A 21,687-nucleotide genomic window follows, 5' to 3' on the forward strand; every position below is an offset into this window, starting at 1 on the left:
TCTTTTGTTAGCCACCGGTCCATTGTTGAGGCCCTTCGACTGTGCTAAATCTCGATGGTCTTCCCAGACATTTAGTGGCAGTGATCAAAGACATAGGAGGCTGGAGCTATTTGGTATCTGGTTTTCGTTGCGCAGTGCGGCAGTACGCCGGCTGGCGACATACTCTGGGGTTGCCGCTGCGAACTTGTATGCCGCTTGCCGAAGGCATCTTTGACATTCAGGATAGCTGCAGACATGAGATCCTGATGAAAGGTGAAAAAGCAAACCTCATACTGGCGACGACCACTGGGATGATTGGTGACCTTCGCCCTCTAGAGCACCTAGGTAGATGCTCGTAGGCATCCCTTGATCGCCGGTCTTCACTCATGCTCTAGACCGTGGGGCATTTTTGGATCCCCGTGACAACAGATTAGCTCGGAGAAGATGTTTAGACGAAGAATTGACGATACCCGGTTTTATTTGATGTTCACCGCTTTTGACTAGCGCAAAACCTGATAGCGGTCTGTTTGCTTCCCAATCAACAAGGCAATTAGTCCACATCGCTCCTTCCCGTGGCAGGACAAATCACAGCAGGATCAGGTGCTATCGTGACCCACATCCTTCTCCCAGTCTGCTTTTTTTGCAGTTCACAGGAAGGAGCAATCGTCCACCCTGGTACAAACCGACAGGTTCGATGCTGTGACGCCCGCACCTCCCTCTGAGTGCCTGATTTAAGGCAGCCTGTCCTCCCAGTGCTTGGACCAACTTTCTTTCCCCTTCCACGCTCATCCACCTTCCTTCCTACAAAGTCAGTCCATAACTCACGATCCCCCAGGCAACTCAAACCATTTTTCGAATTCCTTTTCTTCCAAACCTTCCCCCCGCCCAACCCATCCGTTTCACTCCGCCAACCGAGTGAACCAAACCACTACCACTTCATCTTCACACCTCGATCGCAAATTTTGGTATCAGGCCTGTCTCTCGGCGCAATTGTTAACTCGACCCTCAAATCCTCCTCTTCCAACTACCAAACATTGCAAATCCACCAATATGATGAAATCTGGCTTGATCACTCTTCTCACCCTTGCGGGTGCCGCTACTGTGGCGGCCACCGACTTCCCGCCCAACATGCCGGAGTGCGCTGTACGAAGCAATCACTTCGACTTCCTCGTTATCCTACTAGCGGGAGTAGAGAAACTAACTTGGTTTGTTATAGAAATGGTGCGCCACCGAAATGCTCGAGAATAAGCCGGGCGAGCTTGGTTGCAACGTCGGCGATGTTACTTGTCTGTGCCAGAACCAGAACTTTGCCTATGGCGTGCGCGACTGCTCTCATGGGAAGTGTGGCTACAATGCCGATTCCGACTTTGCCATCGCATGGGTTAACAGCTTTTGCGGTGGCATTCTTGCGACGGCCACCACCTCCGCTGTAGGTCAACACTATCCGAAAGATTAAGAATGGTGCAGCGCTGATCAGACACCCAGTCCTACATTGAGTCGCCTTCTATTGAGCCGACTCCCATTTGGACTACGACCTATACAACCACCTTCACCACCGACGGCATTGTGAGCACCACCACAGGCACCTCGACTGTCTTCGGCATCAGCGGTGTTCCCGTTTACACCTCCCACCCATTCACCACGGTGACCTCAACGTTTGTGTCGACGCACACTAGCGGCTCGTCGACTTTTGAAGTCACCCACGCGACCACGTTCACGACCTCGGTCGACTCTGCCTCATTGACCGAGCCTACTGAGGCAGAACACCCCTCTTCTAGCTCCAGTGAAGGCCATGTACGTTCTCATCATTTCACTCAATTGTTAGATATAATACAAGCTGACAATCACAGGGTGCTCAAATCACCGGGGCTCCAGCCCTTGGTGTCCTGGCCGCCGCCGGCCTAGCCGCTGTTCTCTTCTAAGCCGGTTTTTCAGACGGTGCCAACGCCACCATGGCGTTCTCTCTCCCAAAGAATGTGTCTTGCAATGATTATTTATGACTGGACAGGGTAAAGGGCGTATGAGGCATGATACCGGTACCTAATGGTTAGTGGCGCATGGTTACGGATGAAGAGCCCAGCCCGGAATGATTTGATGCCCTTTCTTTGCTTTCATATCACGTTGATATGCCCGTCGCGTTTGCGGCGGGACATTGGTTCTTGTACATTCTATGTAGACTTTGGGAGAGGTTTTCCGATATGAGATACTTCCAATGGGCCTACCACAGCTAGGTAGTTTCGTAATCAGACCCGAGCTTAATGGGCGGGGTGAGGAGACGGGTCTCGAAAACGCCAAATAGCTGACATTTTTCTTCTCTTCTACTTGGGATATGCTGTGTCTACCTGAGTCATGACCGCAACCAGCGAGTGAAGTTGTCAAAGAGTTGACCAAAGGTTTATCGAAATACCGCAGTGCAATGCTCATGAATTCTGCCTAGATTCATTTTCACTGCAGTCTACAGTAAGTGTCATTGTTTTATTTGGCTTCCATGGTCATCAGAGACACAACGGAAGACATCTAATCAACGGCAATCTCTCCTTTTGACATTGAAGACTTGAGTCCGAAGTAAAGTGATACGGAGAACAAACCTCCGTTTACTTCAGTATAACATCATATCTCTCTAAGAAGCAGTATATCAAGCGCACTAAGTGTTAATTCCTGATGGCGTTCAATCCCCAGATATCTTCCGGCCATCCCACTTATCACGATGTCATGACATGGAGAGTTTGCTCAGGTTCCATGGCTCCATGGTCTAACACCGGCCCCTATCGTTATTTTCTCCCAGGACTAAACTGTACTTTGTTCAGCCACCTCTGGTATTGTAGTCATGCCGATGACACTGGTCGTTATGTATTGGGGCATCTGTTCTTTCTTCTCTCCAGCTCAAAAGACTTGAGGAAAGCAACGTCGATATTGTACAGTTGGTTCAGAATCTCGTTCAGTTCAGCTTGCTGCTCAAAGTATCCTCACAAAATTTCCCCTAATCTGATATTTTTGGGCAGGATCGTTTACTAAAATGTCTTCTCAATGTATAGGAAGGACTTGGAACTGGGCGTGCGGTTGGAAGAAGGCCAAAGGTATGGAGAGTAAAAGATAGACAAAGTAAGTGAAAAAAAAAAAAACTTTCAAAGGCAGCTGAGAACAAAGCAAGAAATCGTGTCACAAGCCCATACCACGTATGATTTCGTTCTAACATGTAAGCACGGAACAGATCAATGATAATATCATTTGTAACTAATGCGTGGTATGCATGATGTTCTAAGCTTTATGGAGCATGCATCAGAAAATCTCTAAAGATAGCCCGTTGGCTCCTAACCTTTGCAACTCCCCTAATTTAAGACGCAGAACAAATAGACTTAAGATACTCATGTTTAAGTGTAAACAGAATGCACCACCACGATCTATTTAAAATATATGTATCTAATGAATTTGGCATTACACATTGCAGAGCCTTGAGGCTGTAAGATGTCTCATTATAGCATATGCTCCCAGCTTGGCAACATTCATGCATCAGTTGTTACGTGAAGGACTATATTAACCTACCTCTATCAGCTACTGCTCATCACCCATTTTCCCCTCGTCTGTATCTCTCTTGCCGGACTTTTATTGATTATGTGATCACGCTATGATTTACACGAGTGTCATCTTTGAATGTTGGCTTGGCCAATATATTTTCGTTGACTCCCTCATCTTTCTTAGAGCGCATGTTAGAATGCCCTTCTGAAAAACTTGCGGCCTGATGTCTTGGCTCATCCCAAAACACACCCCTGCTTCGTCACATGAGTTCCCAGTGGTGTTCGTGGTCGAAAAGACGATCGCCTTTAGAGTCTTCGCTTTCCCCCAGCTGTGCTCTGGTCTGAAAAAAAAAAGTAGCATTCCTGAACCGTTTCGGGCCCTCTTTTAGATCCCTGATAGATGCACAGTTCAATCCAACCCTTCTTAGCTTGCATAGAGGCTGCCAAAGCTTTCTGGTTGCAAACCAAGTTATCGATCTGCGCCAAAACATTATGGAGTGAAGAAAGTGGTCGGCCTTGGGCTGGAGCCCTCGTTGCCAGCAGTCACTAGCTGGTACCTCTTCTCATAGCCATCAGCTGTAAGTATGTTTAAACCGAATAAATGATCATTGCTATGTTGAAATCAGTTAATCATAGCGCTGACCTCTTACCTGGTTGGTATGGTTCATACCAGGAGTTAGCATCGAATGTTCAGGCCCACATTGTGTTGTAGAGTGCGACCTCATTATATGCTAGCGCTTAGCAGTTAGTACTTACTGATCACCACCATGCATTCATGTATCTTGCATTATCGCCGCAGGTATAAGGAGTTAGGCGACACAACAGGGCAGTGTAAACACACCCAACCTATGTTATTTTCTAACCCAAAAACCTCTCAAGAACTCTAGCTTTACTCGCTTATGTTTATCATTATAGCGGACATGCTTGGCACGATCTGCCTTCAAATGATTGCGAGAATGGCACAGTCGACAGCACGTTGCATACTAGTAGGTAGCCCACATGATATGAATTTAGTTTGCCCTCGGTCAGATTATGTTGTTGCATTCTCATCAATTTCCTAACGAAGTTCAGAAATCCAGCGCCAAACTGCTCTGTCAGGCTTTGTATCATCCGATGAAGCCGAATAATCGAGATGACCACAATAATATCCCAGCGGACTAGATCATGGAATGTTTCTGTTCTACTCCTGAAAAGACCTGTCTGAACTAGAGCAGTCATATCTAATAACAGGTTATCCATATAAGCTTGCCGCAGCTCCCTCAACCTAAGCGTAAAAAATTTCCTTGAGAACTAAATCTGGGTAAATAATACAGTTAACAACTCCGTGTGATGGCTTTTCTGGCCAGCAGTTGATGGTAGCCTTCATTTGTTTGTAGGTCGCCCGTAAGGACAGTAGACTAAGACAGCCGGAGTGTAAGAGGTAATAAAACAGTTTCGAACTTGATATGTTAAGCTATGTCTAGAAGTCCAGGCACAAGAGTTGAACGCATCTGATTAGGGGTTTCATTCTTTGTAGTATGGCTTGTCAATTGGCCAAAGGAGTAGCAGACAAAAATGACATAAATTTTCCAAATACCCCAAAATTCAGTTGTAGCAGCAGAATTTGAGTATTGTGTGCCGTGGCTCCGGCTAAGAAAAGGTCACAGAACAAATACTCTTTCACCAACTGTGAGGGATGGATACAACATGGAGCAACTGAGGAACTTGCCAGAAAGAACGGCATGACCCATATGTAACGGGCATCTACATTGAGTCACTCGATGATGTATTCTTGAATTGTTGTTGTAAGGTTCAAGATGAGCATGTCATTAGTAGACATCCAGAATCTACTGCAATCTTTGTCACAGGTCTATATGCACTTCCAACACATGCTGGCTTCCTTAGGCTTCAGTTCCTTAGAAGTTCTCATAACGCGTTCTCAATGCACCTCTGATATCTTGACAGTACTGCAGTAATCAATTCTAACCTGCCGCAAAAGTTTGTCATGCTGAGATAACCGTGATTAGTGTTCAATATCATGACCTCCATGATCGCCACAGGTTGATTCTGGATGTCGCGTTTGCTCTCCTGAGCTTCTGTCAAAGAGAAATCCACGTTTGATGAAGATACAAAACTTTTTTTTCTTCCCGTTTGCAATGAGACATAGTCTGCTTTTGCAGGGTGTTACTTAGTTGCATATGGTGTGGACGGATCTGCTTCTTGATTGAGGGATATAGGATGTTCTGTAGGCATGTCAATGTCCTCCTCTTCAACTGGGGCCATCTCCCACTCTTGCCCATCTTATAGTCTCAAACGTGGTTTTGCCATGCAGCCATTGCATGGCATCTACATCCTTAGTTGTGGAGGCATGGTACTAGGGAATCGCCTCGGAGCCGGTTCCCTCTCAGTATTGGCGACCAGTCTGTTCCACAGCCATCATTTTTCCACAACCCCGATTTGCTCATTCTATTCTCATCCCATAATTCCATTCCAGTGAGCATCAAGGTCATGTAGTCACACTCTCATAACCAAGTCTCTTTGTTGTATATATCCTCTTTCTTGTCAGTAGATTCTAATTGATTCAAGCCTATTTGGCTCCAAAGCTTCTTTGGTCCACTATCAGGGTCTTGGTAGACAGCAGAGTCCAATCCTGGTTACCTTTTTGAGCGGGTCTCATTGTGATTTTTCTTTTTTTTTCTTTTTTTTGGAGAGTATAAGCCTACATACTGTTCACAAGCCTGATGACAGCGTGACTGCAGAAGTTGAGTCCTGGAGCCAATCTATACATCTTTGCTTGACAGCTGGGGCCTAGCCAATATTTTGCAATGCAATATCGTTAAACACTCTAGCAGCCTCGAACGAGGGGATCATGAGTGACTGAAGAAGCTTACATGAATTTTCAGCCTTGTAGCTGAACGTACCAGTTACTATCCTGAGCCATCAGTAATAATGGATAGAAGCCAAGTGCACATGTTCCAATGCAGCAGGGTATGAACGAGTTTACAGTATTCTCAGACCATTATATTGCCCACCTAATCCTTAGCAGCTCACGTTTAGACAGCTTGTCTTATCCTGTCTCAATCAACTTTTCAAGCCATCCCAGCAGAAGCATGCCAATCCTTGGCCAAGCTGCTAGTCCATTCACCCAGTTGAAGTTGGTTGATGAGCCAGCATGATGACAGCTTGTTAACGCTGTATGCCCTACTCATGACCCGTTAACAAGTCCACAATCCTTATAACTTTTTTGATACAAAGTCAAGACAGAACCATAAACATTGCTACAAATATCTATTGCAGCCTTAGTCACCAATCACGTCAGGGATTAAGGCTGTATCAAACAGCACGATCCAATCGCAATCGTGGAAGGCCTTTGACATATCGGTGAAGATTATGACAAGTCCATGCTACGAATAGTACTATGTTGGTATGGGGGACAGAGTTGACAATGTGGCAGAGCACATCGAACGGCAGTGATTTAAGCTTACATTCTTCCTCATCTGCCCGATTACTGTGATATCTTGCATCCATGAATTAGATATGATGGTTTTTGACATGGTAAAGTCTCGTGTTCCTGGGGTATATTATTGATACAGCGCAGAGAGCAGTTACTTGGTATAAACTGTCAAAGATACTACAAACCTGAAGCAGCTTCTCAACAGCGCAGAATATCTACAAATATGTGTGGCTAGCTGAAGCCAATTGATCCTAACCTTTTTGAATGTCTTTCTTCTATTGTTGGACCAGAAACCAACTATGTGAGCTGCTTGAAGTGGGATAATAAGTCGTTCCCTGCCCACAACCGAAACAAGGTTGGTTGAGATAATGATGAAGATGTTGCGGTATTGAACAAAGAATGAGGACAAGATTGTTCTTTTATAAATGCAGGGGTTTCTCTATTTCTTTCTAGAAGTGCTCGCAAGAGTACAACGATTGGTTGAAGGCATCTTCAGAAGCGGGTTCTTGGTACTCTTATCTAACGTCTGTGCAAGGGGGAATCATCAGTCTAAACTGTCTACATAGGTTGTTCAAGTCAGATTGACCCTGAGGCATACATGGCTTTATAGATCGCTCTCTGGATAGGATATTAGGATATTTCCCACTCGGTAGGTGTTTATCCTGCAAGCCCTAGAGAGGGCAACTGTTCCTAATGACACTCCTAACCCCCACGTAAGTTTTTTTTTTTTAACCTGCGCATGTGATGCGACAGGTGTCATCTAGTGAAGCTGTAGGATTCAGCACCCCGCCCCCCCTAATTGTGCGTTGAGCCATAAACCAGATCGATAGGTTCGATAGGTTCTGATCCAGGAAAAGCAGAGGTTTGGATCTAGGGTTGACAGGATGTACGATTCTGGCAGAACCATGGTGACATAAACTGTCCTTTGCCGAACAATCAACTATTCCAAAATCTTGATGTATGTTTTGATGATGGTGAGAGCATGAATGACCAACTTGCCTTTGCAACATAAACCAACTCGTAATGACCGTTTATGCTATAATTAAGCCCCAAATGTAGATAATAGGGTGACAGTTACACATCAATGGCAACTTAATATCTTCCTTGTGCCACCAGCCTGTTTATGTCTGCCGCCTTGTTAAGTCTACCTTCTTCATCCACATTCTGCCAACCAGAGCAAGTATCACAACATCGACGCAACCCTCCATTAATCACTATCCCCATGGGGAAGATCAAAAACAACGGGCACAAACTGGGATGGGCGACCACTCACCACCTCTGCTTGGCAGATGAAAGAATTTTAGCGCAGTATGATAAAGATGCATATATACGCAAATCAGGCAAATGATGCCCGCCAAGCCCGTTTCGATCATGCACTGAAGTACACGGGACAAGTTCTCCGTGCATAGGTATGCATTCCTACAGGGCAAATAGGCATTTGGAAAGACACGGGTTGTCGTGTCCATTATAAGGGCTCACCGGGTTGGGGCGCGCAGAAGGGATGAAACAAGTTGATGGAGGTTCATATTTCGGTTCTATAGGCAACTGAGATGATGGAATAGGAGTGTAAAAACCATGTCAACTCGGCGAATTCTATGTTGTGATGTTGTAGTCGTATTTCCAGTACTGGATCAAGGGGCTAACCCCCCCCTCTCAACTGCCGTGCCGATATACCCGCATGATTGGTACCTTTCTGGAAGGATGGATGTTGTGCTCCATGCTGTCGTGGCCATGAAACAGCCATTGAGCAGCCCATCCTGCTGTTATCATCGACCTTTCAGATGCGAGGATCCTGTCAGGGGTGACGTGAAGTACCGGTACGCGATAGGGGCAGATCTCTGCGCTGCTGCGTTGGCCTTCATCGAAAGGGACAACACGGTACGGCACAACTGCGCAAGCCACGACGAGCCTATCCGCTATCTTGACCTTCATGTAAGGTTATCAGTCAGCCAGCTAAGGGGGAGGGGGTTGAGGCAACCGTTTCAGCTGGCGTGACGCGTACCAAAGATTGACCCTCTTTACCCTGCGATTCGTAGACGCCAGATCTGCTCAGCTGTCAATATGCCGTCTTCAGCCCTGACATTAGTCTTTAGCACAAGCGAAAGATGTCGACAAAGCGATTTGCGATGCGAGTGGGATGGTCAGAGGAAGATCATTGCATCGCTTCTGACCTCAGCAGCCACTTCGTCACAGATCATCTCTTGCTTTCTTGTTGACGTGCAAATACTCAGATCGGCGTCATTCAGCCATGGCATGTCATCCGTACCACAAAGCCTGTGGTGGACACAAAAAAAAATCGGTGCCCATTTTGAAATGCACGCCATCAAAGTGTGATCCCTCTCGATCGCAGGCGTATACCAACAGCCTGCCCCACCCTGTCGATCTTGTGCCCCACCTTGGCCGGGAAGCACAGCGCTAAACCCGATTCTGTAGAGACTCCGCTTATGCCAAGACGAGCTAGAGCCTGTAGGCTGCGATTGGATGATGAGATTTGCAGATCCCTGCCACAGTTTTGTGGTGTAAGGACACTGTGCCCAGTCACTGTCCACACGAGGATTTGGAACTTCGATTCGATTCGAGCTTTGCTGCTCTGCTGCTCTGCTGCCTTCTTTCATCCATTTACCTGGCCTTTGCCTGCCGGCCGGTTGTCGACTCGGTTCTGTTGATGTATTCGATATGTCGAAGCGAACTCTCGGTTAAGTGGGTTAAGTGCTGGATTTCCATGCCGATTACCCGAGCGCAGGACTCTGGCTCAACGAGCATTTGATCGGGGGATTTATTGGCAGACCAGGAACAACTCAACAGAACAGCGATAAGCTCATCACCAACAGTTAGCATTCCATGGTTCTTCTCGCTGGTCACCAAAATTGTTGGATGGCTGCCCAAAGCTACAACCACCAACCAAAACACGACCACCATGAATCGTGAGTAACACTACGCACGGCTTCAGTAGAGCTGGCTGAGACATACATTGCCCATGAAAAAGGACAAGCCGACTTGGCTGAGACAGCAACGTATGACGCCCGCTCGTATCAGCGGGAGAAAGTCAATCGGGCCCGGAGGAGATATCGGCGCAAAGGTTCCTCAGCCAGCGATGTAATTGGTGATGAGGCTCTGTCCCTGTTCATCTTCCTTTTCTATATTTGCTATGTCAGACGTGATAACTCACAACAACGGAAGACGTTCGGAATTCCACTTACTTCATCTTCCCCTGCCGCCACGCACATCAGAAATGCGACTGTGGCTGGCGAAGAACATGTTGACAGGTTGCGAGGTTCTCTGCTGTCTTATCACCATAGTCCCCATCACACGCCGGGCACCAGGCCCCCGTCGACCTGGTTCGGTAGCTTGCACCAATGACGTCGCCCAGTGCGTCACTGAGGGATCAGGGAAAAGCAGGGCTGAACGGCGGCGGCGGCGCCCGGTCCACCGGAGACGCCGGAGAAAGAAGAGGGGACATGATCCGTCCATTGTCGGCGGCTCGGTGCGCGGGCGCAGTGCGTCCATCGCTATGGATACGATGTGGGGATGACTGAGGGGTCTTGAGCGCCTCAAACATCTCGCACTGTATGTGATCATGAACGGCGACGTCTCGGTTCAAAAACTCTCCGAACAATTCATTCCAAATATCAATGCCTCCCCGTTCTAGAAATCCGCTTACTCATAAACCCGGCCGTCTGGCTTACGACAAGATCAGCGATCCATGGTCCTGGTTCCCAAGCTAGTTACCAACCTAAGTAAGTGACTTTTCACGCTACTGGCGTGACGAACCGTGATTCGATCCGTAGCGCCAGGATCACCTGCTCCTTTCACTTTTCCCATGGATCGTTATCATATGAAGCCTAGACCATGGTGCCGACATCCATACCCAGCTGATCGGAGCTAGGCTACGACTTAGCGTGTCAAGGGATTTGGGAAAATCTGGGGATGCCTTGCCGTAACCACGCAGTTGGAACTTATACGAAGTCCGGATCGATCAGAAAACCGGTGTGTTGGTGAAGTTGCGTTGAATATGATTTGTGGTTGGGTTGGCGAGCATCAACTGTGGCGCGAACACCAGGCTGCCAGCCATAGTTCTCTAGCCGGCCAGTCACATTCTTGAGTAGTTACCAGGCTGTCCCGATGACATGTCTCGATGGTGCCTTGCTCTCACTTCGGTGTGGGCTCCTGACCGAATGAGTAACCGGCAAGGCCGGAGAGAAGTTGGTAAGAACTAGTATTGTGGCTGGTGATCATGTTATCACCAACATCTCGAGACCAAGCTGATTGGTCTGAGACAACACGAGGTAGATGTTTAGACAGCAACGCTAAGAAGTGCCATCTGACGCTCCTTGAGAAGCAGGTAACACTTTGACCCTGGAAGGCGTAAAATTTCGATCACATGCTAGATCAGGCGCAAGGCCAAATGCTAGGCTGCAGATTTGCAGCAGCCATGCAGTTGTGGCACTAAGATCGAGCGACCAAGAGTGTGCGTGCGTGAGGGGCAGACAGGAACATCATAGAAGTGTGCAAAAAATCTTGCCCTTGGCGATAGCCCTTCTCCATTAAAGTCACGGTAACACGCACATGATAATTTCACTCTGCACGCTCAAGGCACAGCCTGTGAACTGTTGGAGTCGCAATAGGGTCGATCCATTGATCAATAAGTAGATCAATAATCACATCGCAACCCTACCATCGACCCAACTCAGTAATCCGCGATTCCATGATGGATGGAAGACTGACACAGGCCAAGACTGGAAGCGCGAGTCACCTTGCGAAAGTCCCATCACCACCAAAGAATCAAGGAAGCCAAGAGGAGGCAGAAGAGGAAGCAGACCACCGCCAGCGTCGCATCCGCTCAACCCTCCCGTTCATCAACCAAGCTCGAGAAGCCAGAAGACCCCTCTTTGTTGATTGGCTCATCTGCCGTCCCGCCTATCTTGGCCCATCTGCAGCTATTTCCGAGCAGGGAAATCGAGGGGTGGCAGCACAATAGAGCTTGAGGAGTGTATGGGTGTGTCGTTGCTACCCTGCCTTGTTGTGAGAAAACACAAAGTTCCAAGACAGAGCAAACCCTTACTGTCCACTGGCCCAGCTACGGGCTGGATGGATCGACCGCCCATCAAAGCAGACAACTAACTTGACATTGTAGTTGTGTGTGTGTGGTGTCTAGTCCAGCATGGTTGGTGGGGCTGCAGAGAGCCAAAAACGGCTTGCCAGTTCCATGAGCCCATCCTACCCTGGCTTCATGCACGTCATCTCGCGAGGTGTGCTGCAAGGCTTCTGGTTGGGCAGAGCGGCTGGCTGGGTGGGGGATATTGAACTGTGAGTGGTTGGTCCATGTTTGGGATGGAGAACGCCATGTTTCGTTATGGAAGGCTGGGGCAAAGGCGCGTAGGGTTTGCTTGTGGCTTGCTTTCGTCTTGTGCTTTGAGATTCATGGATTAAAGTCGAGAGCAGTTAAGTGGTATCATCACGGCTCTTACTCGACGAGCCAAAGTCCCACATTTTACGCAGGCCATCGGTGGTCTCCACTGAAACGGCGAGGAGGGGCAAATCAAAAGTCCGCTGCGCCTGCTAGATCCAGCACTCAGTGTTATACAGAGGGCTTGATAAAGGTAGGATTGGGCGTTTGGAGACGATCCATAGGCACAAATCGGCGCAATTCCTGAGGGGCAGACAAAGTCGTGGGGAAAGGCGATCCTCGCCGACTCTTGCATTTCCGTCCTTGCTTGTGCATCGGACAATATGTCATGTGCCTTACAGGCGCCGATGTTATAGCTCGAGCGCGTATAAGACGCGCTATAGAGGGGCAACAGAACTTGTGTATGTTTTGGGAGTTGAGATATTAGAGATAGGGTAGCTGGTCGCACAAGGGCAACACGACCCCTCACCGCGTCTGCCCTTGTGTTCCCTCGGGCACCAAAGGATAAACACGGTATAGACCGAAGATTTAATATTGGGATCATTATGGCGTCGTTGCTTCTAGAAATATCAACGGGCTGAAAGGATGCTCTGAACCCCGAGGTGTAACGAGTGATTTGGCGTAATCTTTGATCTGTGCTGTCTTCTCCGGTCCGTTCCGTTGGCTGCTTATGGCTAGAGATATGAATGGCTGCCGAGGTTGTCGTCCCGGATTGTTTTCTTTTCAGCCTGCTCATTCATGCTACAAAAAGTTCTGCTACAGGGGAAGAATTTAACCTGTCATTTTCTCTATCCTCGTCGTCCCAGAGGAATGGCAGAGGCACAAGCCACATGGCTCGAGCTTGGAGTGAGATATTGAAGGAGCGGAGCCGATGAGAATTCGGAGGTTGTGATTGGCTGAAGAGAAGCTACTGGGGCTGGCTTCAGACTGGTAGGTTCTTGTACAAGGTACATCTTTACACTCTCGAGGGGCTCGAAGCCGATGGAGTGAAGCAGTCACTCATATCGAGCCCAACTGACAGCGAGAGAGAAAGAGCAAGTGAGAGCCATGCTGTGCGGTCATTAATAATATTAGAAGGTGACAGGATTGGTATCACATCCTCTCGAAAGCATTCAAAAGAAGTCACAGTCCTGGTTGTTTGAATGTATCTTGACGGACAGGAGACGGCCGTGCGTCGATGACATCCTTGACACAGTGTGGCTGATTCCCCAACGACGTTGCAGGTTCGGGGGTCTCAATCCGCATCGACGGTTCCTGGTACCTCCGGAGCAACAGGCCCAAAACTATCGGGGCATGGTTGAATCGACCGTTGATGTTGATCAATCGCCCGGGTTTTTATCAGACTTATCAACTGCATGTTGCCATCTTTGTCCAGACTACGACGACAAACAGGGCGTTGGAAAGGACCCTAGACCTAGAATGATCCCAAAGATGGAAGTCCCGGGGCTCAGTGAACAAGCTCTCCGTGATCGGCCGGCAGCAGAGAATCAAAACGTTCCATCGAGACTCGGGACATGGCCTGATTGCCTCCGTTTTCATCAACCTTCAAACAGCGAGCAGTTCACCTTCCACGGTCCCGATGGCAGTACACCTACGCGTATTGCCTGCCAGAAGAAGGCTGGAATAGTTGTGCACTTTGTACGACGCTCCCGTCTTGATGAGACGATGCTGGTGGCAAGGGAGGAAAGCGGTCTCTGAAGCACCGTCCGGGGGCGGGCCGGGAGCTCTCCAACCACTCAGACGTGCAGCAGGCTTGCGCAGACAGTCCGCCGACACAGGACGGCCCCGGACCTTCAATCTGAAGCCGTGTCCGCCCTTCCCCAAGAGGGAATCCCGAAGCCTGATGGCTTCTCGGGAGGGTTTGCCTTGTGCTGCCGTTCCTGGACTCTTTCAACGTTTCCCCGGACAGCGGACTGCGGAGGATCGGCGCCTTTGCAACGGCCGGCAGAATGCAAAAACTGCAAGCGATGGAAAACAGATAACGAAATCTTGACGCGATCAAAGCCTCTCAACGATTCAATCTGGCTCTCCATCACGTCTCGGAGCACTCATTGGGTGGTATCGCATCATCATCATCGGACAGTTATCACAATGATACAAGAAACCCATTCGGCAGGCCGAGGAGTTGCATTTTGTGAGGCCAAGACTCATCCCTTTTTGGCAAGCCGAGGTACGTACCCGGCTGCTATCGTACTTCATAATCTCGGCCACGATTCCCATTGGAAGAACTCCAAAGCCGGCACCGCCATGGTGACAGACACACAGGAAACCATGGAGGTGTGATTCAATAGAGGATGGCACTGTGTAGAAAACTTTCTCGCCAGCATGTGCAGACATACGATGCCTATCCAGATCTTTTGGTCAAGAGAGCTCTCTCTGCTGCTCTGGAGGGTTTCGCTCTGGCGTTGGAAGATCCCCCTGCTCCCGGAGACTTCGACATGACGCTAGCATCTTGATGTTTCCACAACCGCCAGCCATCTGCGGAGGCCAGAGAGGAAGAGCAATTCCGTCCCCATCCGGCTTGCTGGACAACTTCTGAGAGAGCGGTCTGAGCTGGCAACGAGGTCGCCGGTTATACGTTATGCAGGAGACAGCACGCGCAGCTCAAGTCTCGCCGGCGAAGTCCAAATCGCCGTAAAACATTGCCATTACGGCGCCCGACATGGCAGCCGGCGTGCCAATGGGGTGGTTAAGGTTATGTGCGAAAAAAGCTGAGAACCACAGTGGCGTTGGCGCCTGTCTTTGTCACACCCGTGACCAACCGAGAGCAGCCGCTGGGCACAGACCACAGCTAAACGGAAAGCTCTCGCTGGCCATCACAGGCAGGACGGCAGCGATCCAGCGCCGCTTTTTGGGTTGATCCAGCCAGTTGGGAGACGGGAGGGGCTCACTCAGGTGCCAGGCAGTTCCCGTGCTGCATTAGACGTCGTGAAGTGTACCCGGCATATACCTGCTCCAGAGATGGCGTAGGACATCCGGCGACATAGGGTCCGTAGACCAGATGTTTCGGTGTCGTACCACGGCATTGTCACAGTCAAGGAGACTCCACCCAGAGGACGACGTGGCAGGAGACGAGGCCGAGATGAAAACCAACGATGACGGGGTCTCCAGCGAGGTGAGATGAATGATGGGGTGAGGTCTAGGGGCTGACGTCCAGTCTGTGAAATCGGGGAGGCCCGCTTCTCATCAAAACCGCGCCGCAATTGCGATGTGTCCTCCGTCGTAGGCCCGGCTTCATTTTGAGTGATGCTGCCAATTTTCTCCACTCGTACCGGCTCAGAGATGCTGCTAAAGCGGCATCCGGCAGGGCAACCAACCGAGAGTCAGTTGATAACATCGTGTCCATTGTCCGCACCACATCACCTTAACTTCTTCTTGTCCTTTCACAGTCTTGCAACGTCCCGGCCGTTGTGATTTGGGTTTCACTTTGCCTGACACCACAACCGCAGGCCAGGGGTCAGGGGACGATTGCTGCAGTTTTGCGAGAGGCGGAGGGGTCGTCTTGGCGGTCCCGCCAATCGTCGCCCGTCTGAGGTTAGGGCGATAAGCCTGGCCCCGCCTTTCCCGCTCCCAGTTCTTTTTTGGCCGGGCTCCACGAAACTGTCTTGGCGATTTGGCGATGGCGACCAGGGTCATCATGAAGGAGTTCGGGCTGGGGCTGAGCCTGTGCAAGAAGTACCTGTACCTGGCATATAGACCACATGCATCAAGCACGTCGTCAATGCTGGCAATACCTACTGCTCGTAGACAGCGTAGGCGAGGCATTGTGTGTTCAATTGCGATTCGTAGACAGCCAGCGTGTCAATAAGCAATGCGCGTGGACACAGACGATGCAGACGCCGCCAAAATGGAGCGGATAAGCTTGCCACACCTCGCCATCTGGCGTTTGTGCGTCTGATTATCACATCAGTCTGATTATCATATCACTCGCAGGGCCAGAGAAATATGAGCTCTTGGCGGCAAAACCGTGCCAGTGAGCCAGCAGTCTGCCAGAGATGCCCGGCATGCTGGCCCAGAATGATTGGCAGTGCGGGTTGCTAGCCTAAGGCCGTCGGGGCCGAGTGGTCTTCGATGGGGATCTGTCAGTGTCGATTCGTCGAGGACGCGTTCTGCTTAGAAGATTCCATTGCGTTTGAGAACGTCTCCAGACGGCAAAGCAGCACGGCGCGGAAACTCTGCACCGACATGCGTTTCTGAGCTCATAGCTGCATCATTGGATGCCCATGTGGGAAGGAGTGAATTCGCAGGCTTGCTCAGCACTGGCCAGCATCAAAGAGCAGTGTCTAGCAGACAGTGTCGCGCGCACCGTTTACCTCCAGAGCGTCGGCGGTGCAGGGCCAGGCATTTTGTACACAGTACAACGAGGCAGGTACGTACCCAGCGGCCCGGTTCACGACGGCGCCGCACCTCTGCAGCGACTGCAGCTATGGCAGCACGCCGAGCCTTGGGCCAGCAGCCCAGCAGCCCAGCAGCCCCGCTACTAGCGCCGACCACGGGCAGGTTCTTGCCCTGATATGCACAGTATGCAGACTGGCTAGGACTGTGCTCTGCGGGCATGAACCGGCCCCGACCTGCAGCGGAAGTGGGTCGGTGGGCTCTGTGGGTTCACTTTTCCTTGACGACCCTCCCACCTTCTTCCTCTGCTGCTCCATCCCGACCACCGACCGACGAGTCTTGCGTTTCCGCATTCTGGGTTCTAGCACCCGCTGGTCCTGGATTTCTGGAGTCCTTGCCTTGCCTTTTGTGGCTCCGACTCCAAAACTCCTGGATGCTGCCTTGCCGTCATCAAACCATCCACGCCCTCCGCCATTCTCAATCTCATCCCTCGCCATCGCCTAGCTTTCAATCACACATCAACGCATCGATTCTTGTGCAGTCTCAGATTCCCCCCCCCTTTTCCCTACGTCTTGCGCAGCATCGCAGCATCCCCTCTCTTTTCTGCCGTTCGACCGTCTTTCCTCTCCGCCAGCGCGTCGTTTCAACCCATTTCCCCATAATTCAGCGACTGACCCGACCATGGCCGCTTAAGCGTAGGCTCGACCGCCGTTCACGCGACTGACAGGAAAAGCCAGACGCCAGTGCGATTCGATCAAGATCCACTGCCGATTTTGCTTGCGATTATCTACTGCCTCTTGACCGGCCAGCATGAGGTCGACCCCCCGTGGCTCCCAACAGCAGGATTCCCATCATGGAGCCTCATCAATCCGGACAGCAACCACCTCATTATCCTCACTCTCAACCTCCCCAAACTCATCGCCACAGGCCCTCTCATTCTCACCTTCGCGACATCTTGCAGTTCGCGTCTTCCTCCCACACCATGCCACATCATCGGACGGCACATAGCACTCCGGTGTCATCGCCGGGACTGTTTAGTCCAACAGTCGCCCGCTCGTCGACATCGCTGTCGCCGTCGCATCCGCACCAGCAAGGTGGCTGTGATAATGTCACCCCGGCTTCTGCCAGTACCCCTTACCTGCATCCGCTGCAGGGCCCTCCGCACAAAGTGAGAGAGTAAGTGTCTAATACGATTTGCCCTGGTCCCATTTCTCGCGCGCAGCCGGCAACTGGCTTGGGGTTGTCTTTGCAGGCAATTGCGGTTTTGTTCGCTGCTCATGGGCTCATGGGTCGCGCGGGGCATGCTCTCCCCACCCCCCTCCCCTCCCCTCCTCTCTCCCCTGATTGGGTTTGAGACATGTTGCTCACCGCTCCTCTCTTACTCCTACAGGACGCACAAGGCGCTCGTCGAACACGACAACGTCACTGGCCGCAAATACATCAACAATTACGAGATCATTGAGGAGCTTGGGCGAGGCGTGCACGGCAAGGTCAAGCTGGCCCGGAACACGGAAAATGGCGAGTTCGTGGCCATCAAGATCATCCCTCGCTTCTCCAAGAAGCGGAGGCTTGGCAAGGTGACGGCCATGTCCACCCAGGACAAGAGCAGGAGGGAGATTGCCATCTTGAAGAAGATCCGTCACCCAAATATCGTCGCTCTGCTCGAGATTATCGACGATCCCGAGCTCAAGAAGATCTACATGGTACTGGAGCACGTCGAGCTGGGCGAGGTCGTCTGGAGAAAGAAGGGGCTGCCGTACATCTGCCTGTACGAGCGCCGTCGTATCGAGCGAGAGATGCGTGGAGAGCAGCCCACCCCTCAGGAGCTGGAGTTCGAGCGCCTGCTGGAGCAGCGTCAGATCCTTCGGGACGCGGAACGCGCGAAACAAAGGGCAAAGGCCCAGGCAGCCTCGGCAGACTACTGGAGTCTTGAATACGGCCAGGGTGAAGACTCGCCGGTGGTGGCGTCTTCGCGGAGGAATTCGTCGGCTGGAGCTGGCGCTTGCCCCTCGCAGGCTCCGGCAGGCACCGGGCCCAGTAATCCTGAGAGCGACGACATGGAGACGGAGAGCGCACTATCCTCGAAGCCAGGCTCCTCAACAGCACTAGACAGCATTTTCAACGTTGCCAACCTGGACGAAAACACGCTCCAAGGAACTACCTCGAGTCTTCAGCACTTAATCATGGCCAATCCTTGGCTTGAGTACAGCAAGGATGACCCGTACACGGACGACTTCTCGTACGTGCCCTGCTTCACCATCGATCAGGCGAGGCAGACGTTCAGGGACACGGTTCTCGGCTTGGAATACCTCCACTGGGAGGGTGTCATCCATCGCGACATCAAGCCGGCCAACCTGCTCTGGACCAAGGACTATCGGGTCAAGATCGCCGATTTCGGCGTCTCCTACTTCGGTAGGCCCCTTCGCGATGGCGAGCCCGACGACACCATCTCTGAGTCGGAGGCTAAGGAGCTCGATAATGAGCTCGAGCTCGCCAAGACGGTCGGTACCCCGGCCTTCTTTGCTCCTGAGCTGTGTGCTACGGATCTCTGGGATAGCCCCCCGGGCCACCCGCCGAAGGTCACGGAGCAGATTGATGTTTGGTCGCTGGGTGTGACGCTCTACTGCCTCATCTACGCCAGGCTTCCCTTCCTGGCGGAGGATGAGTGGCAGATGTATCGCAAGATTGCCAATGAGGAAGTGTACATTCCGACTCGCAGGCTGCGTCCCGTTGACCCTTCGACCAAGCCCAACGAGAAGTCTTTGTACACGCGGATCAACGGGCCGCCTTACCGCGATGACGAAGACCTCCTCTACGAGGACATCGACCCGAACCTGCAGGACCTCCTGCGAAAGATGCTTACCAAAAATCCCGAGAAGCGGATTCGCCTGCGTGAGGTTAAGCGTCACCCTTGGGTCACCGACGGCATTCCCAATGTCCAGCAGTGGCTTGAGGAGACTGACCCGGCCAGGAAGAACTCTGGCCAGAAGATTCAGGTCGACGAGAAGGATCTCAGCCATGCTGTTATCCCCCTGACCCTGCTGGAGCGTGCTCGGTCTGTCGTCAAGAAGATCGGCCGCGTCATCCATCGTGGCGAGAGGGCTGAGAGTGTGTCGACGCGCCGGCGTGCCCCAAGCAGTGCTGCGAGCACGGCTGGAGACACGTCCATCAGCGGCATGGTAACTCCCCAACACCATCATGCTCGCCGGGGAAGCCTGCGCCCTGATGAGCACGTGCCGCCGAGCTTCTCGCAGCAGACCACGCCGCAGGGTAACCGCCCATTAACCCATAGTGCGCTGGCTTCTCATCAGGAGCAGGCTTCTCCCTCTCGCCATACCCCTCCTCCACAACAACAACAACAACAACAACAACAACATAAATCGACGGCAGGTGCTTTTTTCAATGCGCTTCGCCGCCCCCTAGAATTGGTGACCAACATCCCTCGAGATGAGCTCACGGCTCATCATCCCTCGCCGTTTGCGCACAGGCCGTTGCCTCGTCACGGTCATGCGCGCTCCCTTACTAATAATTTCTTGTGGTTGACGCCTACAACGTCGAATGAAGCACAAACAGCCCCTGCAACACCGGTTTTCGATAATCCCGCGGAAGATACAACCAAGTCGCTTAGGAGCACTCGGGATGCCAAGCTTGTTGCGGAAGACTCAAGCCGGTCACGGTCAGTCGACCGCGGCTCTCTGGCCAGCACGGAGAAACGGATCTCAGCGTTGAGCACGGCGGCTGCAGCTCCGGGTAACTACCATGCTGCCGCGCCGCTGCTGCGTTCAGCACGCACGATGGAATTCCCCAGAGGCCTCGAGAACGTTGCACCGCAGTCTACTGTTATCAGGAGGCCCAGCTCGCCTAGTACGCTGACAGGTTATCAACATGGCCATTTCAGGTCTGACCCCAACATCAACAACAAGCAACGGATTTCTGTGGATATTGACGAGAGACCAATGACGGCGCATCGTGTAGACGACCATGGAAGCGGATCCGTAACCAGGGAACCACGGCAAACCACCATCACTCTGGCCCCCAGCCCGACGATCCAAGCACCCGTTAGGACGGCACCGCCGGCCGAGCAGCCCACCCAGGACCAATCGGTTGACTTGTCTTCCGAACCTGACCCTGCCCAGATCCCATGCCCGCCATCTCCTCCGTCCAGGGACGAGACGATTCCGACCGGAAAGTCCTCCAGCTCGACGTCCATGGGCGCCATGACGACCCCGCTGACCAGCCCTAGCGAGTCTGCCAGCCCCGTCTATGGATCTAACTCACAGGTATCCAAGAAGGACTCGTCCGAGCAGATTTTTACCTTCCAATCAGACCCGTCGCTCCCTGCTCTTCTTAGCAGCACGAGCTCGGTGTCGGCGGACCCCGAGGGAGACTTTCTCGGCAACCCGGGCGTCGTGAGTCGGTCATCGATCGTGAATACGACGGATTCGCTCACACCCCAGGCCTTGACTAAGGAGCCAATTTCTGGATTTCCCCTGGAGATGAACGACGACGTCCTGCCGCCGGATGAGGCTGTCCCTGTCAAGCTCGATGACAGGCCCCATTCTGCTGCCGCTGCCATTCCTTCCCATCATCCCCCGGCGTTCCGTTCGCCGCACCAAAACCATGCCGTTCCGTTTGCGCCGTCACCTCTGTCCATTGTCACGACCCCTCCGCACGCTCATCGTCATCATCCCTCGCTTCCTGTCTCGGCTCACCCCTGGCGCTCCCCTCCTAGCGCCAGCCCTTTCACCCAGTACAGGCGCGGCTCGCTTGCCTCCAACTTTCGTCGTCGCGACGAGAGCGAGGATGAGGGCAGCGATAGCGACGAGGGCTTCCTAACGATGGCCAAGCTTAAGAAGAAGGTGTCGACCAGCACAGTGATGAGCTCGAACAACAGGGACTCAGAGGAGCGGCTGGGCAGCGGCTTATTTATGGGCGATAACCCGAGGCGCAGAGATACCAGCGTAAGTGCGGGCAGCACGGATACGGCGAAAAAGCTCGTCATGCCAGAGGACGAGTAG

General features: G+C 51.8%; 2 protein-coding genes across 2 annotated transcripts; both read left to right on the top strand.

The window, feature by feature from the left end:
• Positions 1-1,029: 1,029 nt before the first annotated feature.
• Positions 1,030-1,901, top strand: CTHT_0007090 (uncharacterized protein; the record flags this gene model as incomplete). Its single annotated transcript, XM_006691177.1, has 4 exons — positions 1,030-1,122; positions 1,196-1,408; positions 1,465-1,773; positions 1,830-1,901. The coding sequence occupies 4 exons, from the start codon at positions 1,030-1,032 to the stop codon at positions 1,899-1,901; spliced, it is 687 nt and encodes a 228-aa protein (XP_006691240.1).
• Positions 1,902-17,522: 15,621 nt separating this feature from the next.
• Positions 17,523-21,687, top strand: CTHT_0007100 (uncharacterized protein; the record flags this gene model as incomplete). The annotated part of the gene is made up of 2 exons (XM_006691178.1): positions 17,523-17,845; positions 18,060-21,687. The coding sequence occupies 2 exons, from the start codon at positions 17,523-17,525 to the stop codon at positions 21,685-21,687; spliced, it is 3,951 nt and encodes a 1,316-aa protein (XP_006691241.1).

This window comes from Thermochaetoides thermophila (genome assembly GCF_000221225.1).
Source record: "Thermochaetoides thermophila DSM 1495 unplaced genomic scaffold scf7180000011806, whole genome shotgun sequence".
NCBI classification, from domain to species: Eukaryota; Fungi; Ascomycota; class Sordariomycetes; order Sordariales; family Chaetomiaceae; genus Thermochaetoides; species Thermochaetoides thermophila.